This window comes from Trichosurus vulpecula, chromosome 1, assembly GCF_011100635.1.
Source record: "Trichosurus vulpecula isolate mTriVul1 chromosome 1, mTriVul1.pri, whole genome shotgun sequence".
NCBI lineage: Eukaryota > Metazoa > Chordata > Mammalia > Diprotodontia > Phalangeridae > Trichosurus > Trichosurus vulpecula.
In genome coordinates, this window is record NC_050573.1 from 243,821,757 (window position 1) to 243,836,836 (window position 15,080).

A 15,080-nucleotide genomic window follows, 5' to 3' on the forward strand; every position below is an offset into this window, starting at 1 on the left:
ATATAAATACACATTTTAAATATTTTCCTTTCAAACTAAATCATGATGTGACATTTTGTTGTTGTTGTTCAGTCGTTTCAGTCATGTCCAGCTCTTCATGACCCCATTTGAGGTCTTCTTGGCAAAGATACTAGTTTGCCATTTCTTTCTCAGGAAACTGAGGCAAACAGGGTTAAGTGACTTGCCCACAGCTAGTAAGTGTCTGAAGTTGGATTTGAAATAAAGTCTTTCCAACTCCTGGCCTAGAACTCCATCCACTGCGCCACCTAGCTATTCCTATAATGTGGCATATTATTTATCAGTTCTTCAGAATGAAATTACTGTGAATAATATGGAAGGGCTATAGTGAGACTTAGTGATTACTAGATTGATTTATTGTTGTAACTCCCAGCCAGGGTTGTGTGGAGCCAACTTGTACCAGCTAACAAGAGCTGCCTATTAAATATTCAGTGTGAAAATATTCATTTATACCTTAGAAATCACCAAGTGCTATGAATCAGAGCTTGACTTATTGTTTTGTTGATTACCTAGACTTAAAAAAGGAACAATTAAAGATGTGCCGTGTGTATGTTTTTTTCCAGAGAGATGGTTGTTAAATATTTACTAGCACACCCTTGCCCACAACTGTCACCTCTACTTTGAAAAAGCCCTTTTAGTAAAGGAGTTTTCTTCTTCTCAGTGGTATTAGGTTTATTCTGCAGTGGATGGAAGCTTCGGGGTCATATAGTCCAGCATCCTCATTTTATGGATGAGTGAACTGATGCTCAAGGGGGTTCAAGGTCAGATGTATTTACTAAAAAATAAAATTACACTGAACTTTGCAGAGGGCTGTGACAGAAAAATATACTGGTTTTCAGTTTGGATCCTAAGAAAAGCAAGACTCTTGTTGGTATTCTCCTGCCCTAACTTTCTTTTATTTCTTCCTAGCATAACACAGCTGGTGTAAACTGTGAAAGGTGCGTTCAAGGTTATTACCGTCCTTACAACGTTCCAGTAGAAGCACCCCATGGCTGTATGCGTAAGTCTTCTCTACTTGGTTTTGTTTCACAACTCTATTAGCTGACATTAGAAAAACCATCCAGTCAAGTTTCATCTTTTCTTTTTTGCGACCTCTAAGTCATCTCTGTTTCTCTGATTCACTTCTTTCATTTCATTTCTTTCTTCCTTCCCTCCCTCCCTCTTTCCTTCCTTCCTTCCTTCCTTCCTTCTTTCCTTTCCTCCATCCCTCTTTTCTTTCTTCCTTCCTTTCTTCTTTCCTTTCCTCCATTCCTCCTTTCTTTCTTTCCTCCATTCCTCCTTCCTTCCTTCCTTCCTTTCTTTCTTTCTTTCTTTCTTTCTTTCTTTCTTTCTTTCTTTCTTTCTTTCTTTCTTTCTTTCTTTCTCTTTCTTCCTTCCTTCCTTCCTTCCTTTCTCTTTCTTTCTTTCCTTCATTATCTATCTGTTTATTCATTCACTCATTCACTTATTTGTTTGTTTGTTTATGGTGAGGCAAGTGGGGTTAAGTGACTTCCCCAGGGTCACACAGCTAGTAAGTGTCAAATCTGATTCACTTCTAATATCCAGTTAGTTGCCAAATCTTTTCAGCTCTAGCTCCAAAGTTTCTTACATCCTTTTCTATCTCACTCCTTTCTCCACTTACACGGGCACCACCATCATTCAGTCCCTCTTCACTTCTTGTCTGAACTACTGTACTAGTTTTAAAATTGGTCTTCCTACCTCCCGTCTCTCTCCTCTCTAGTCTATCCTCCACAAGCCACCAAAAGGATATTCCTGAAGCACAGATCTGACCGTGTCACTCTTCAATGTAAGAAACTCAAATGGCTGTTCCCGCTCTAGCATAAAATACAGATTTATCTATTTGATTTTTAATTCTGGTCACAATCTGGGTCTTGTATACCTTTCTAGGTTTATTCTTTGTTACTTCACATCACACCTTTTCTGTTTCCGCCACACTGGCCTTCTTTGTTGGTCCCAGTACATGCTGTTCTCCATAACTAGAATGCACTCCCACCTCTTGCTCTTAGAATTCCTAATTTCCTTCGAAGCTCAGCTTAAGTTCCTCCTGCTTTGGGATGCCCCTCCTGATCTCCCCCATTGCTGGAAATTCCTTTGTATTTAATGTCAAGGCAACAAGCATTTTTTGTACCAGGCTATGCTAACCTCTGGGAGTACGTCTTGCTAAGGGAGAGACAGTCCTTGCCTTCTCGGAGCTTATATTCTAATGTGGAAAGAGGGAACACAAAAGAGACCTGTGAAACAGGTGGGGGGGCAGAGTGATGCAGAAAGTACCTACTCATGGGCATGGTGATAAAGCCTGGAGAGGCAGGAGTGTGGCCAAGAAAGGAATGAAAGATGAATGATCTTAGCTGTTCCTCAAAAATGGAAGTTCTGAGTGAAACTCCTCAATGGGGAGGAGGGGCCACAAGGCCAAGGGATCTTCCAGGGCGAGAAGATAGCTACGGGTACAGTGGCTAAGTCCAGAGAGTCAGGAAGAGAACATAGAAAGGACTCCATGTTATTTCACCTGAATAGAATGTAAGAGCCTTAAAGGATGGAAATGCTTTATTTTTTACTCTGAATGCCTAGTTCCTGGCACATGGCAAATGTTTAATAAACATTTGTTTACTTTAATTAGATAATCATTCTTTTTATTTAACTGTCTTGGGAAATAATGGAACAGTTTTTGGAGTTGTTAGTAGTAAGCTCACCAAAGATAAATACACACACACACACATACACACATATCTGTACTTGTGTGGGGTTTTTCTGGTGAATCTAACTAGGCAACACAATGGATAGAGCATTCACCTGGAGTCAGGAGGACATGTCTTCCTTCCTTCCTTCCTTTCTTTTCTTTTTTCTTTCTTTTTTTCTTCCTTCCTTCCTTCCTTCCTTCCTTCCTTTCTTTCTTTCTTTCTTTCTTTCTTTCTTTCTTTCTTTCTTTCTTTCTTTCTTTCTTTCTTTCTTTCTTTCTTCCTTCCTTTCTTTATTTCTTTCCTTCCTTCCTTCCTCCCTCCCTTCCTTCCTTCCTTCTCTTCCTTCCCTCCCTTCCTTCTCTTCCTTCCTTCTCTTCCTTCCTTCCTTTTTTCCTTCCTTCCTTCCTTCCTTCCTTCCTTTCTTTCTTTCTTTCTTTCTTTCTTTCTTCCTTCCTTCCTTTCTTTCTTTATTTCTTTCCTTCCTTCCTTCCTCCCTCCCTTCCTTCCTTCCTTCTCTTCCTTCCCTCCCTTCCTTCTCTTCCTTCCTTCTCTTCCTTCCTTCCTTCCTTCCTTCCTTCCTTCCTTTCTTTCTTTCTTTCTTTCTTTCTTTCTTTCTTTCTTTCTTTCTTTTTCTTTCTTTCTTTCCCTTTTCCTTCTTTCTTATCTATCTATTCATTTATCTATCTATCTATCTATCTATTTATTTTTGGTGAGGCAGTTGGGGTTAAGTGACTTGCCCTCAGAGACGTACTAGCTGTGTGACCCTGAGCAAGTCACTTAGCCCTGTTTGCCTCAGTTGCCTCATCTGTAAAATGAGCTGGAGAAGGAAATGGCAAACCACTCCAATATCTTTGCCAAGAAAACCCCAGATAGAGTCATGAAGAGTCAAACACAACTGAAACAACTCAACAACAACAACAAAAATTTTGGGTTGTTGACAGTTAAACAATCTCTTTGTAGAATCTAGTAAATGTGAATCGTGTCTGAAATGGAAAAAGCTAGACTGCTTTCCTTTGTAGAGTAAGAATGATAATTTTTGAACTGGACATACTATTTTGTAGACTTAGGGAAATTTCAGTGAACAAATTCCCTCAACCAATGCAAATCAGCTTAGCTTTGGAAAGTTGTCCCTTGGGTTATCGAATGGTTAAACAACACGTCTAGGGTTACATAGCTAGAATGTGCTAGGAGGAGGACTGGAACCTAGGTCTTCTGTATACCGAGGTCAACTCCCTATCCATTACCTCATGATTCCTTTGAACAATTAAAATGATTATAATGATATTAATAATCACCACAATAATAATGGTAATACGATGACGCTATATTAAATATTGCCTGAGAAATATTGGTACTTCATATATTTGCTTTGCCACAGGGCACCAAATTAATTATTGTTGTTATTTTTAACTTTGGTCTCTGTCCAGCCTGCAGCTGTAACCCTGAATATACAGATGGCTGTGAACAGGGCACAGGTCGCTGCTTTTGCAAGTCGAATTTCCATGGGGAGAACTGTGAGCGCTGCGCAGAAGGATTCTACAACTTCCCATTTTGCCAGCGTAAGTTTAGATTGTTGCTGGGGGAAGCTGTCCTTTTAGGTGGAAGTGGCAAAGAGGTGGAGTCAGGCTTCATGTAAGGAAAAGCTTCCTAAGACAAAAAAGGACTGACTGCCTCAGGAGGTGGTGGGCTCACCCTTGCTGCAGATCTTCAAGAGGACTAATTGTCAAGTACGTTATAAGGGGGATTCTTGTTAAGGTTGAGGTTGAACCTGATTCCACTGAGGTCCCTTCCTGCCCTGAGCTTCAATGACTCAGATTCTGCAGTTGTACAGAATTTGATGGGAAAAGATCAGAAGAGTTGAACTCCTTCGAAAGAGTATTTCAGACACTTTAAGACATTAACATTTGTTATTCATGGTTTGTTGTTTGTCCTTCATTCTCAAAGAGGACCATGACATCAGGGAGGTGATGCCATGACACGCAAGTGAATCGGATTTAAGTGAGGGAGGGCTGTGCAAAGTCACCAGCCTCATTTTCTCCTCTGGAGCCATCTGGGTCCGGTGGCCAGATATAGATCGAGATGAGTGGAAATAGCCCTGAATGCAGTGGGAGACTGGCCTTTTTAAGCTAAGGTCTTTAACAAGTCTCAGTCTGACTGGGGCAGCACCCATCCAATGATTAAGACTAGGTAAGAAATGAGGCAGAGAATGGCCTCTTTTACCTAGTCAAAAAAATTCGTGGTTTGCCTTGTATACTAACGTAACTGTGCATTAATCGTATACACTGGACATTGTTTTTTACCTGCTGAGGCTAAAGAGAATGTATTGGGATTATGTTATGTATATATCAGAAGATAGAGAACCTAAGTTCCCCGGGGGAAGTTTCTTTAAAATGAATATATTTGCATAGTCAGATGATCATAAGGACAGTTTTAAGGTAGATTTTTAAACAAGTAAAATTTTTTTTTTGTTGACTTATTTTCGCCCTTTTTTGTATCTCCACTGCTTAGCACAGTGCCTGGCCCATAGTAAGCATTTTATAAATGGTTTGTTGACTTTTACGTCCTTCCTCTATCTCTGCTGATCCTTATAAGAAAGAAAGAGAAAGAAGAAAGAAAAAAATGCATGTAGATTTTTAGAAAAATTTTAAACTTTTATTCATATCCTTTGTTTTTACTTCTTTCCTCAACTTCCTCTATCTAGTGGAGTGATCCTTGTAAGAAAGAATAAAAAAAGAAAAAGTTACAGATAGATTTTTAAAAAGTTGTATGACATATTACCAGAGCATTGGGAACATGCACCAGGGTTTGGCTGTAATTTTTATTAAAAATTTTATTTACTCATAGCTTGGTTTTTTACCTTGGCATGTTCCCCTTTGCAGAGCTAATTAGATTATCCTTAATGAACCTCATTATTTAGTTTTAAGAAATGTATCCATGTTTTTGTATTTTGAAGTTGTGTGTTTTAGTTAAAACAACTGTAAGATCCAACAGCAATGAGTGGCTATTAAACAATTTTGATAATTTTTGTTACAGTTTAGATTATTAGCTCAGTGACCCAGCATTTAATGTAAATGGAACAGGACCATATGCTGCAGTTTTATAAGGGACCCTGGAACTGGTTACGCGCCTATAAAAAGTGTAGGTACTTGTGAGAGAGAATTTCCCGATGATTCACTATTGTCTCCAAATGGGGCAGTGCCTCCAAATAAATGCCCTCCAGAGTGGTTATGGTCTTGAGTAAGGCTGTTTCCTTTAGATATGATTGCATGAAACGATTCTTTGGGAAAGGGTTACTATTACCAGCTGTGGGAGTATGAGGGCAGAGGGAAGGGAATATAGCGGCAAGAAAAAACATTTAAGAACTCATATTCCATTCCTCAACCACCCAAGGAATAAATCAAACACCAAGTATAAGTCAAAAGTTTCCTGAGAGCCGCACACCATCTTCATGGAAAATGCCCACAAACTAAAGAAAGTCATAGGTGATCATACTGAATTTATTACTCCAGTATTGCAACATTGCCCTTGGTGGGCTGTGTTCCTATTAATTGTTTAGTCTTATTTTAGATGGATGCATTACATTTTATAAGTGGTCGACTTACTTGAATCTGAACACAACAGGCATGTCTTTGTCTACTTTTGGAAGGAAAGAAAGGGGAAAAACATCTATACTAAATGCATGGGAATTAGTTAATGAGCAAGTGCCAAGTATCTGAGAAACTACCCCAAGATAAAATAGTAGTTTATAGCATGCTGGATCTCAGCCTTGCTTTGTATTCAGAGGTCTCTGGTTGACTTTTTCAAGACAGGAAATATATTTTAATATCCCTTTCCTTCAGTTTCCTCCTCTTAAAAACGAGTTTAATAAAAAAAAATTCCCCTGGATTTACTGCGATGATATTATGAGTATGAATTTGAAATCTATTCCAAATACTAAAATGAATTGTGTGGTGGGGCAAGGGGAGAGTGGGTGGAGTGTGAGCATCTGGTGTCATGGGGAGAAGGTGCATGAATAAATTGGTGTCTTAAAGCAAGACACACAGCAGCTCATTACCTGAGATTTTATTTCTTTAGAATTTGTGATAATTTGATAAAGGTTGGGCTAAAGTGATATACAGTTAAAAAAAAACAAGTCCAAGGAGAATGCTTACGTACTTAAGAAAATTATTTTAAAGTCTGCTCTCAGTGTTCATTTACAGAGGACAAAATTTAATGTTATTGTAGAGGGAAATACCACTGCCATTCCTTCTTGTCATTAATGCAGGACTTCTATTAGGTGATATAGGCTAGTCTGATTTTAGTTACTGAATACAGATGAATAATATTATTTTCTTTAAGATGTTCTACTATTTAGAGTTTTCATTCATTTAGAGAAGCCTTGCCCCCAATTTGTCTAAATTAACACATTTTTACTATAATCTCTAATTTCATCTTTTCCTGTGTTTTTAATAAATCATTTTTAAAGGAATTCCTTTCCATCCTGTTTCTACTCCAAGACCAGACATTTCTACTGCTGCTAGTGAAATAAAAGGTAAGTAACTCTCCCTTTTGTCTTACCTCTCTTGAAAGTATTAAGCTTAGTATAAAATTTATTCAACAAACATTTATTAAATGCCTATGGTGTGCAGAGCACTGTAGGTGCTTAATCACAGTTTCCCTATTTGTTAAAATAGTTTAGACCTCATATTTGTTATCTCTTCACTTGTCCTTTTGCCTTCAAGCCCCAGCCCCCCCCCACCTCCCCTTTGCCCTACAGTTGACTGCAATAACAGGAAGGGGAATTTAATTAAATATGAAATAAAGGGATTGGGGGAGAATTTGGAAGCTTGTTATAAAATGATAGAGCAGGCACAACAAGAATTTAAGAAAAGAGCTTTCATTTCAAAAAAATTGAATGCAAAAATATTTATTTCAATATTTCAGTGATCTGAAGTTTCTGATGTGGTATCAGCTCACATAGACTGCAGACCCTCTACAACTTAATGGGATGGTCTTTAAGAATTCCTTAGGCCATTTTGGTGATAATTACCTCTGAAATGATCTAGGCTGTTCCTTGGACAACAGACATTAAGTCCGTTATAAGCATAGGTTTCAATGCTTTTGCATTTTAATAGGACCCAACAAGATTCATGCTTCAATGTGGTACAACCTTCAAAAACCTAGTCACCTCCACAATATGATGAGAAATTGGAAGGCAAAAATATGCATCATAAATCTGGACTTCTTTAGTTGATTGTAATCTCTCTATGGGTCTTAACTTATGGCAATGAACATAGGGTTCCCATGGGTTAAACAAACATGAACATGTCTAGAGGAATTTGACAAAGATTACTAGGGAGGAGTTTGGAGACCATGCCATCTGAAGACTTACTGGTGGAACCAAGAGTTGTAAGCCAGAGGAGACTTAAAAGACACACAATAGTTGGCTTCAAGCATTTGAAGGATGGCCATGTGGAAGAGATATTAGATTTGTTCTCCTTACTAGGGATTCTGATCTTTTTTTTGTGTCAAAAGATTGTGATCTTTTGGCGGTCTGTTGAAACCTGAGGACCCCCTCTCAGAATAATGTTTATAAATGCATAAAAGTTGTAAGATTACAAAGGAAGTGAATCATATTAAAATAGCTATCTATCTCTCTATCTATTTTTCAAGTCCACAGACTCCAGGTTAAGAACTTACATCTTAGCTCTGGAAGGTAGGGTTGAAATAATGGGTAGAAGTATAAAGAGGAAGATTCTCATTCCATATAAGGAAAAATATCTCAACAATTGAACAGTCTAAAAATAGAATTTGCTGCTTTGGGAGGGAATGATTTCCTATCACTGGAAGCCTTCATGCAGTGGAAGATGCTGTAGGGAATGTCCCCATTCAGCTATGAGTTGGACCGGATTCCCTCTGAGGTCCCTTCCATTTTCTGTGATTCTTTTATTCTCAAAGGAGAGAAAGATGGAAAGAAGTGAATCTTGTAGAAGGGACAAAATTTCAGTAAGGGACTTTTTAGGGGAAACATCAAGATGAAGGCAAAGGAAAAAACGTCCTGTCAAATTCAGTGTGTATGATCACCTCAACTCTGACATAGGTTAAGAGTGTTAGGAGGCTAGATGTTATGGTTGCAGGAGATTTAGCTAAGAGTTGCACTTGGAACCAGGGCCCAAAAAATGACAGGTTCAAGAATACCTCAGTATCCCCAAGGCTATACTGACACACTTAAGCGTATGGCTCTCTAGTTTCATCCTTTAAAAATTTGTTGTGTTGCTGATTAATTCTTTGGTACTTCGGGAGAATATCCATATGAAAAAAGAAAGGTAACCGTGTGAAAAAATGAACCTTTATACATTTTTGAGCAGTGGAGTGCCGTGGTCAGAGCCAGACTTCAGGAGTGGCCCTCTGGCAGCTCTGTGGAGACAAATTGGAGTTATTTTTCCTCCTTCCACCCACCCCCAAGACAGGTTCGCCAGACCTCAATCATTGTGATTGCATGTATTTATTAGAAGTGGACCTTTAGTTTTATGGAAAACTTGGGATCATTAAAGGAGCATAGTGATTTTCCAAAAGCAATTCAGCCCCATCTCCTCCTCCTGTTTGATTCTGGAGCTATTTTGTTGTCCATTCACACTGTCTGAACCCATACTGATGGATATGCTCTGTCTAGTGCGATCTAAAGACCTATTGGTAAAAAGCTTGTATTTTGTTATGGTATAACTTTAAGTGAAGTGAACACTGGCCACCCACAATACTGTCAGTTTCTTCAGAATGGCTGAGCTATGCATCCTTTCTAGCAGTCATAGGCCTAATGTTGTTCATGTTTCCCTCTCCCTCCATCTGTAGCATTTGACTCTTTACCTGAACAACAGGTGTGCCCTGCGAGGATCCCCTTGGGGCAAACAATGTGCAAGTGTGGGTAGTTTATGCCTCTTAGCCCCTCTTGTCTCCTGCAAACACAAATGCACTCTGCAAGTATTAATGAGCCCAACTCAGTCTCCTGAAGAGAAAGGGAGCCCTCAATATAATTTGCCTTTCCCTTCATAAACTCTAAAACCACAGCATTGGCACAAACATCAGACATCTCATGCAGCTTACAAGTGGATAATAAAATTAGTAACAGCATCTGTATACTCCTGAGTAATCTCCGAGTGGATACAACATAAGAATTATGCTCTGTTGACTTCAATACTTCAAGGAATCCATGATCTCCTTGATGTGGGTACTCCCTCTACCCATGCCGATGGCAGCCCATCTAGGCCTCTCCTCTCTGATGCCATTCTGGTCTATGTCCTTTCGTAAATCCCCCGTGGAGGATCTGCCCAATATGGAGATATTTCATGGCATTATGCTCCATTAATTATTGCAAATGTGGCCTTGGGTCACTTAGTATCCGCCTTGACTCATCTTAGCTAAGCATGCATCTAAACGTATGTATAAGCCTTTTAGTTCTATAAGCTTGCTAACCTCCATGTGTAGATAGGTCTGGTTGTGCCGTACCTGTGTGACTGACCTCAGGCAAATTGCTTAACATCTCTAGACCTCAGTTTCCTCATGTGTAAAATGAAAGGGTTGGACAAAATGACCAGCAAAAAGAGAATTCTCAATGTGCAGATAGCCCCAGCTGCTCAGGATGTGCTTCTCCATGACCTTCCAGCGATGCAGCCCTCCTGCCAGTCAGACCTTCAGTTCCTGCCTTGGGACCATGTTGTTCCAACTGTTCAGAACCCATTCTATCTACACTGCCCCAGCTACTGGGCTGCGCTTTATCATCACCTTGATGGCATGCTACCATGGGCAAAAAACTACCCCTCCTTCTATTTTATGCTCTGGGCACGGAAATTAACTTAATACTACCATTGCTTTGGGAAAGGACATGTCAGTCAGATGCTCTATAGATTAACGCACTGCCCTGTGACTCTAAAGACAAAAACACCCTTCCTTGGCCACCATTCCCCCTTGTGTGTTCTACTCCTTTTAGAATATAAGCTTGTTGAGGGCAGGGATGGGCTCTTTTTCTATTTACATATACCGAGTGCTTGGCACTTGGTAAAAGAGCTTAATAAATATTTTTCATTCACTGATTTCATTCATTCTAACTCTAGATCTAGGCAGCTAGATGGCACAGTGGATAGAGTACTATGCCTGGAGTCAGAAAGGCTCATCTTCCTGAGTTCAAATCTGGCCCCAGATGCTTACTAACTGTGTGACCCTGGGCAAGTCACTTAACCCTGTTTGCCTCAGTTTCCTCATCTGTAAAATGAACTAGAGAAGGAAATAGCAAACCACTCTAGCATCTTTGCCAAGAAAACACCAATTGGGGTCACAAAGAGTCAGACACAACAAAAGAACAACTGAACAAAATTCTAAACCTATGATCTTATATTCTTTTTGCTTCATCTAACACGCTTCCCAGCCTTCTGCTCCACCCTCTCTCCGGCACATCCCTCAGCAGAATCCCAGAATTGTGGAGGGAGGTTCCTCATGGGGAGTTCTTTAGGCAGCTAGGATAGATGGAGCGCTGAGCTTGGAGTCTGGTGGACCTGAGTTCTAATCTGGACTGAGATATTTACTAACTCTGTGACCCATGACGACTCACTTAACCTCTGTCTATCTCAATCCTCGACTGTAATAACACCTACCTCAGGATCATTATGAAGATTAAATGAGGTAATATTTTCAAAGCACTTAGCACCGTTCCTACCAGGCACACAGTAGGTACTTAACAAATGCTTGTTCCTCTCCTCCTTCCCCTTCCCCCTATTTGTGCTTTCAGGAGATTTTGTTTGCCCCTCACTGATAGATTCTAACTCCTAGCATGCTCAAACATTGTTTTTCCTTTTCCCACCTCCTGGTGGAAGGACTGAGGAGCCATGAAATGATCAAAAGCTAGCAACAAACTGAGAAACAGAAAAATCTAGACAATCCATTAACTCTATTACTAGGCCGTGAGCAATATAGAGTATAAGGACTGTGTCAATCAACAAACACTGATTAAGACCTTACATTTCTTGTCACTCTTTCGGAGGTGTAATCTTGGCTTCATTTGAATATATGCAGGTTTCCTCTGTTCTGGTAAAGGAGATCTCAACTGCAGTACCCATGGCCTGTAAACAGAAGGTGGGACCTGTAGGATTTGGGTTATGATGTTTCCTGAAGAGAATAGTGTTCTTGAAAATTTTAGAACTGTTTCATTTTAAAAATAGTTATGTGTGTGTGTTTGCTTTTAATATCTCATAAATTTTTCTTCTGGTTATAGGTGTTTGTCCACCAGGATTCTTTGGACCTCAGTGCCAAGGTAAATTTCTGCTAGATTTGGATCTGAAGGCCCGAGTTTTAAAGGAATAGATATAGTGACGCGCATTGAGAATGAAAGTACTCCTACTCCCTTTTTTAAATTTTTATTTTTTAACTCTGTTCCTTTTCAGCTTGTCAGTGCTATGGCATAGGAGCATTGCCTGGTGACTGTGATAGGGAGACTGGACAGTGCTTCTGTCAACCTGGATTTCGTGGTTTCTCTTGTGAGGAGTGTGCTGTTGGATATTTCCACTACCCCTTCTGTCAGAGTAAGCATCCGTATTCAGGTTTAGCCTGGGGAAAGCAGATGTGTATGGGCTAGCAATTTATCATGAATTTTTAATGATTATTGTGGGAATGAAAATTATTTGCTCTTCCTAATATAGTCAAATCTCAGTAACTAGGAGGTGCTGGGAATAAAGAAGTTATCTGATTTCATTGAGTTTTCTACCTCTCTTTAGTTTCAGCCTTTGTGGAAAATCTTTTTAAGATGAAGCAGTCCACTTTCTTGACTTAATAAGTGGAGTGCAGTTAAATATAATTGAATCTTTCTTTGACAACTGACTCTGGATCTTTGTGTGCCTTAGGGCAATCCCACTGAATGACAATGGTCATTGTACAGTACTGTGGAAGTAGGAAGTGTAGGAGGTTGAGTTGAATGTGTACAGGTTCAGCATATATCCTGTGAGTTGTTGGGTTGGGTTTATGGGTATGTGTGTGTATTTAAGGATAACTCCCTGGGGAGCACAAGCAAAACAGAGACCTAAATGAAGACCTAATAATAACATCCTGAAAAATGAGTGAGCCAAAGAACCCATTGTAGAAACAATAATTCTGTGAAGCACTCCATCTCTCAGCTCCAGGCATTCTCTCTGGCTGTCCCTCATGCCTGGAATGCTCTCCTTCCTCCCCTCTGACTGCTAATCTCTCTTGTTTCCCTTAAGTGCCAACTAAAATACCGCCTTCTACAGGAAGCCTCCCTCAACCCCTCTTAATTCCAGTGCGTTCCCTCAATTAATTATCTGTATATAGCTTGCTTTGTATATATTTGTTTGTATGTTGTCTACCCCATTAGATAGGAAGCTCCTTGAGGGCAGGGACTGTTTTTTGCCTCTTTTTGTATACTTAGCAGAGTCCCTGGCATATAGTAGGTGCTTAATAAATGCTTATTAATTAATTGATTGATTAAAAGAAAATTATAGTGATCAGAGAACAAGCCAAAATTTTGGCAGCCCTTAGAGGAAAAGTAGTATCTCTGTGAAACATAATAACAAAATAGAAAAGGAGAAGATTCATGAACTGAATATACAATTAGAATATTAAAAAAAAAACCAAGAAATAAGTCAACCAAAATAAGCAGAAAAAAATGACATCTTGGAAATTAGAGGAGAAATCAATAACAAAAAAAAACAAAAGAAGATTATAGAGTTGACAAAACTAAAAGTTGGTTCTTTGAAAAGAATGACAAAATTTATAAATCATTTAAGTAGCCTGATCAAAAAGAACAGGGAGAAAAATCAAATTGCTAAAAACTTTTTTAAATAAACAAAAATAAATCCCTGATGTCAATGTTCTAGTCATTTACCTCTTTCTTCTAAAAATGAAGGCCAGAAACATTTTAGTCCCTTTGGCATCATAGTTAATTAGGTTCTGGTTAATTGAAGTTTTATTTTAAGCTTTAATAGCTTAAAAGTTCACTTTGATTTTCTTTTTTGGGGAACACCTTGTAGAAAAAGCTTCTTTTTTCATTTTATTTTTTATGATTTAATATTTTATTATCCCCAATTATGTGCAAAAACAATCTTTAACATTTGTTTTTTTTTTTAATTTTGAGATCTAAAATCTCTCCCTACCTCATCTCCCCGCTTTGTTGAGAAGGCAAGAGATTTGATATAGGTCAGTGCTGTGAAATCTCTTTTGTTTCTTTTTGTTTTTGTTTTTGTTTTGTTTTGTTTTTTTTGCAGAGGGGAAGGCAGGGCAATTGGGGTTAAGTAACTTGCCCAAGGTCATACAGCTAGTAAAGTGTGTGAAGTATCTGAGGCTGTATTTGAAGTCAGGTCCTCCTGACTCCAGGGCCAGTGCTCTATTCACTGGGCCACCTAGCTGCCCCATGTAGTGGGGAGGGGATCTGTGGCCACATGTGGCCTGGAAGCTGAAGTTTCCCCATCCCTGATATAGGTTATACATATGAAATCATGCAAAACATATTTCTACATTAGGCATGTTCTGAAAGAAAACACAGTCCAAAAAAAAAAACCCCAGAAAGATAAAGAAAGCAAAGAAAAAGTATGCTTCAATCTTCATTCAGCTTCCATCAGTTCTTTCTCTGGAAATGGGTAGCATTTTTCATTACAAGTCAGAAGCCTCTTATCTTAAAAAAATCATAGAAAGCAGTTTTGAGAAGTTTTTAATAGCATAACATGCATGAGTAGTCCTATCAAAACCATGATTATTGTCCAGTGTTCATCACTGCCCATTCCTGCTCGTGAATTTTCTTTTCTTACAAATATATTCTACCTAATTAGGAAAATTACACTGTGTTAAGAACTGTCAGACAGTTTTAGAATTTTATCCACCCTAGTCATTATTTTGCATTATTTTTGATAATATATTAAAACTGAACCCTGTGTAAAATCACAAAACCCAACTATAACTTCTTTTGAACATTATCCCTATAGAACTAACTGCCCATCTGTAATGTTTCACGTAACATCATCATGGTTTTATTAAGTCATTTAACATTAGCCAGAGTATGCCTGTAAGTATGCCACCAAAACTTTGGGAGATAGAGAAGCCAACAAGGAAAAAAAAATGGAGGATTCCTCTGAAATGTTCTCCTTTTCCTATAGGATGCGAATGTAATTCAGTCGGCGTTGTCTCTGAAATATGTGATTTCCAGGGAAAATGTCTTTGCCGCTTTGGAGTTGATGGCCCTAAGTGTGACAGCTGTAGTTCAGGATTTTACTCTTTTCCTGCTTGTCAGGGTAAGTGTGGAAATCTTTTTGGTGGTTCACTTATATGTCTATTGAAACAATCTTCATTTATTATGTAGAAACATAACAGATGTTTTTACTGAGTTGGGTTAATTTAGGGTTTGATTGAATT

General features: G+C 38.8%; 1 protein-coding gene across 1 annotated transcript in view; it reads left to right on the top strand.

Annotated features, from left to right (window-relative positions):
* Positions 1 to 15,080, top strand: part of LAMA3 (laminin subunit alpha 3) — a 318,911-nt gene that overhangs the window by 105,608 nt on the left and 198,223 nt on the right. The window contains exons 9-14 of the mRNA XM_036743735.1: positions 928 to 1,018; positions 4,124 to 4,255; positions 7,162 to 7,227; positions 11,938 to 11,976; positions 12,107 to 12,244; positions 14,825 to 14,959. Coding sequence (XP_036599630.1) covers positions 928 to 1,018; positions 4,124 to 4,255; positions 7,162 to 7,227; positions 11,938 to 11,976; positions 12,107 to 12,244; positions 14,825 to 14,959 — 601 coding nt within the window. The remainder of the gene's footprint in view (positions 1 to 927; positions 1,019 to 4,123; positions 4,256 to 7,161; positions 7,228 to 11,937; positions 11,977 to 12,106; positions 12,245 to 14,824; positions 14,960 to 15,080) is intronic.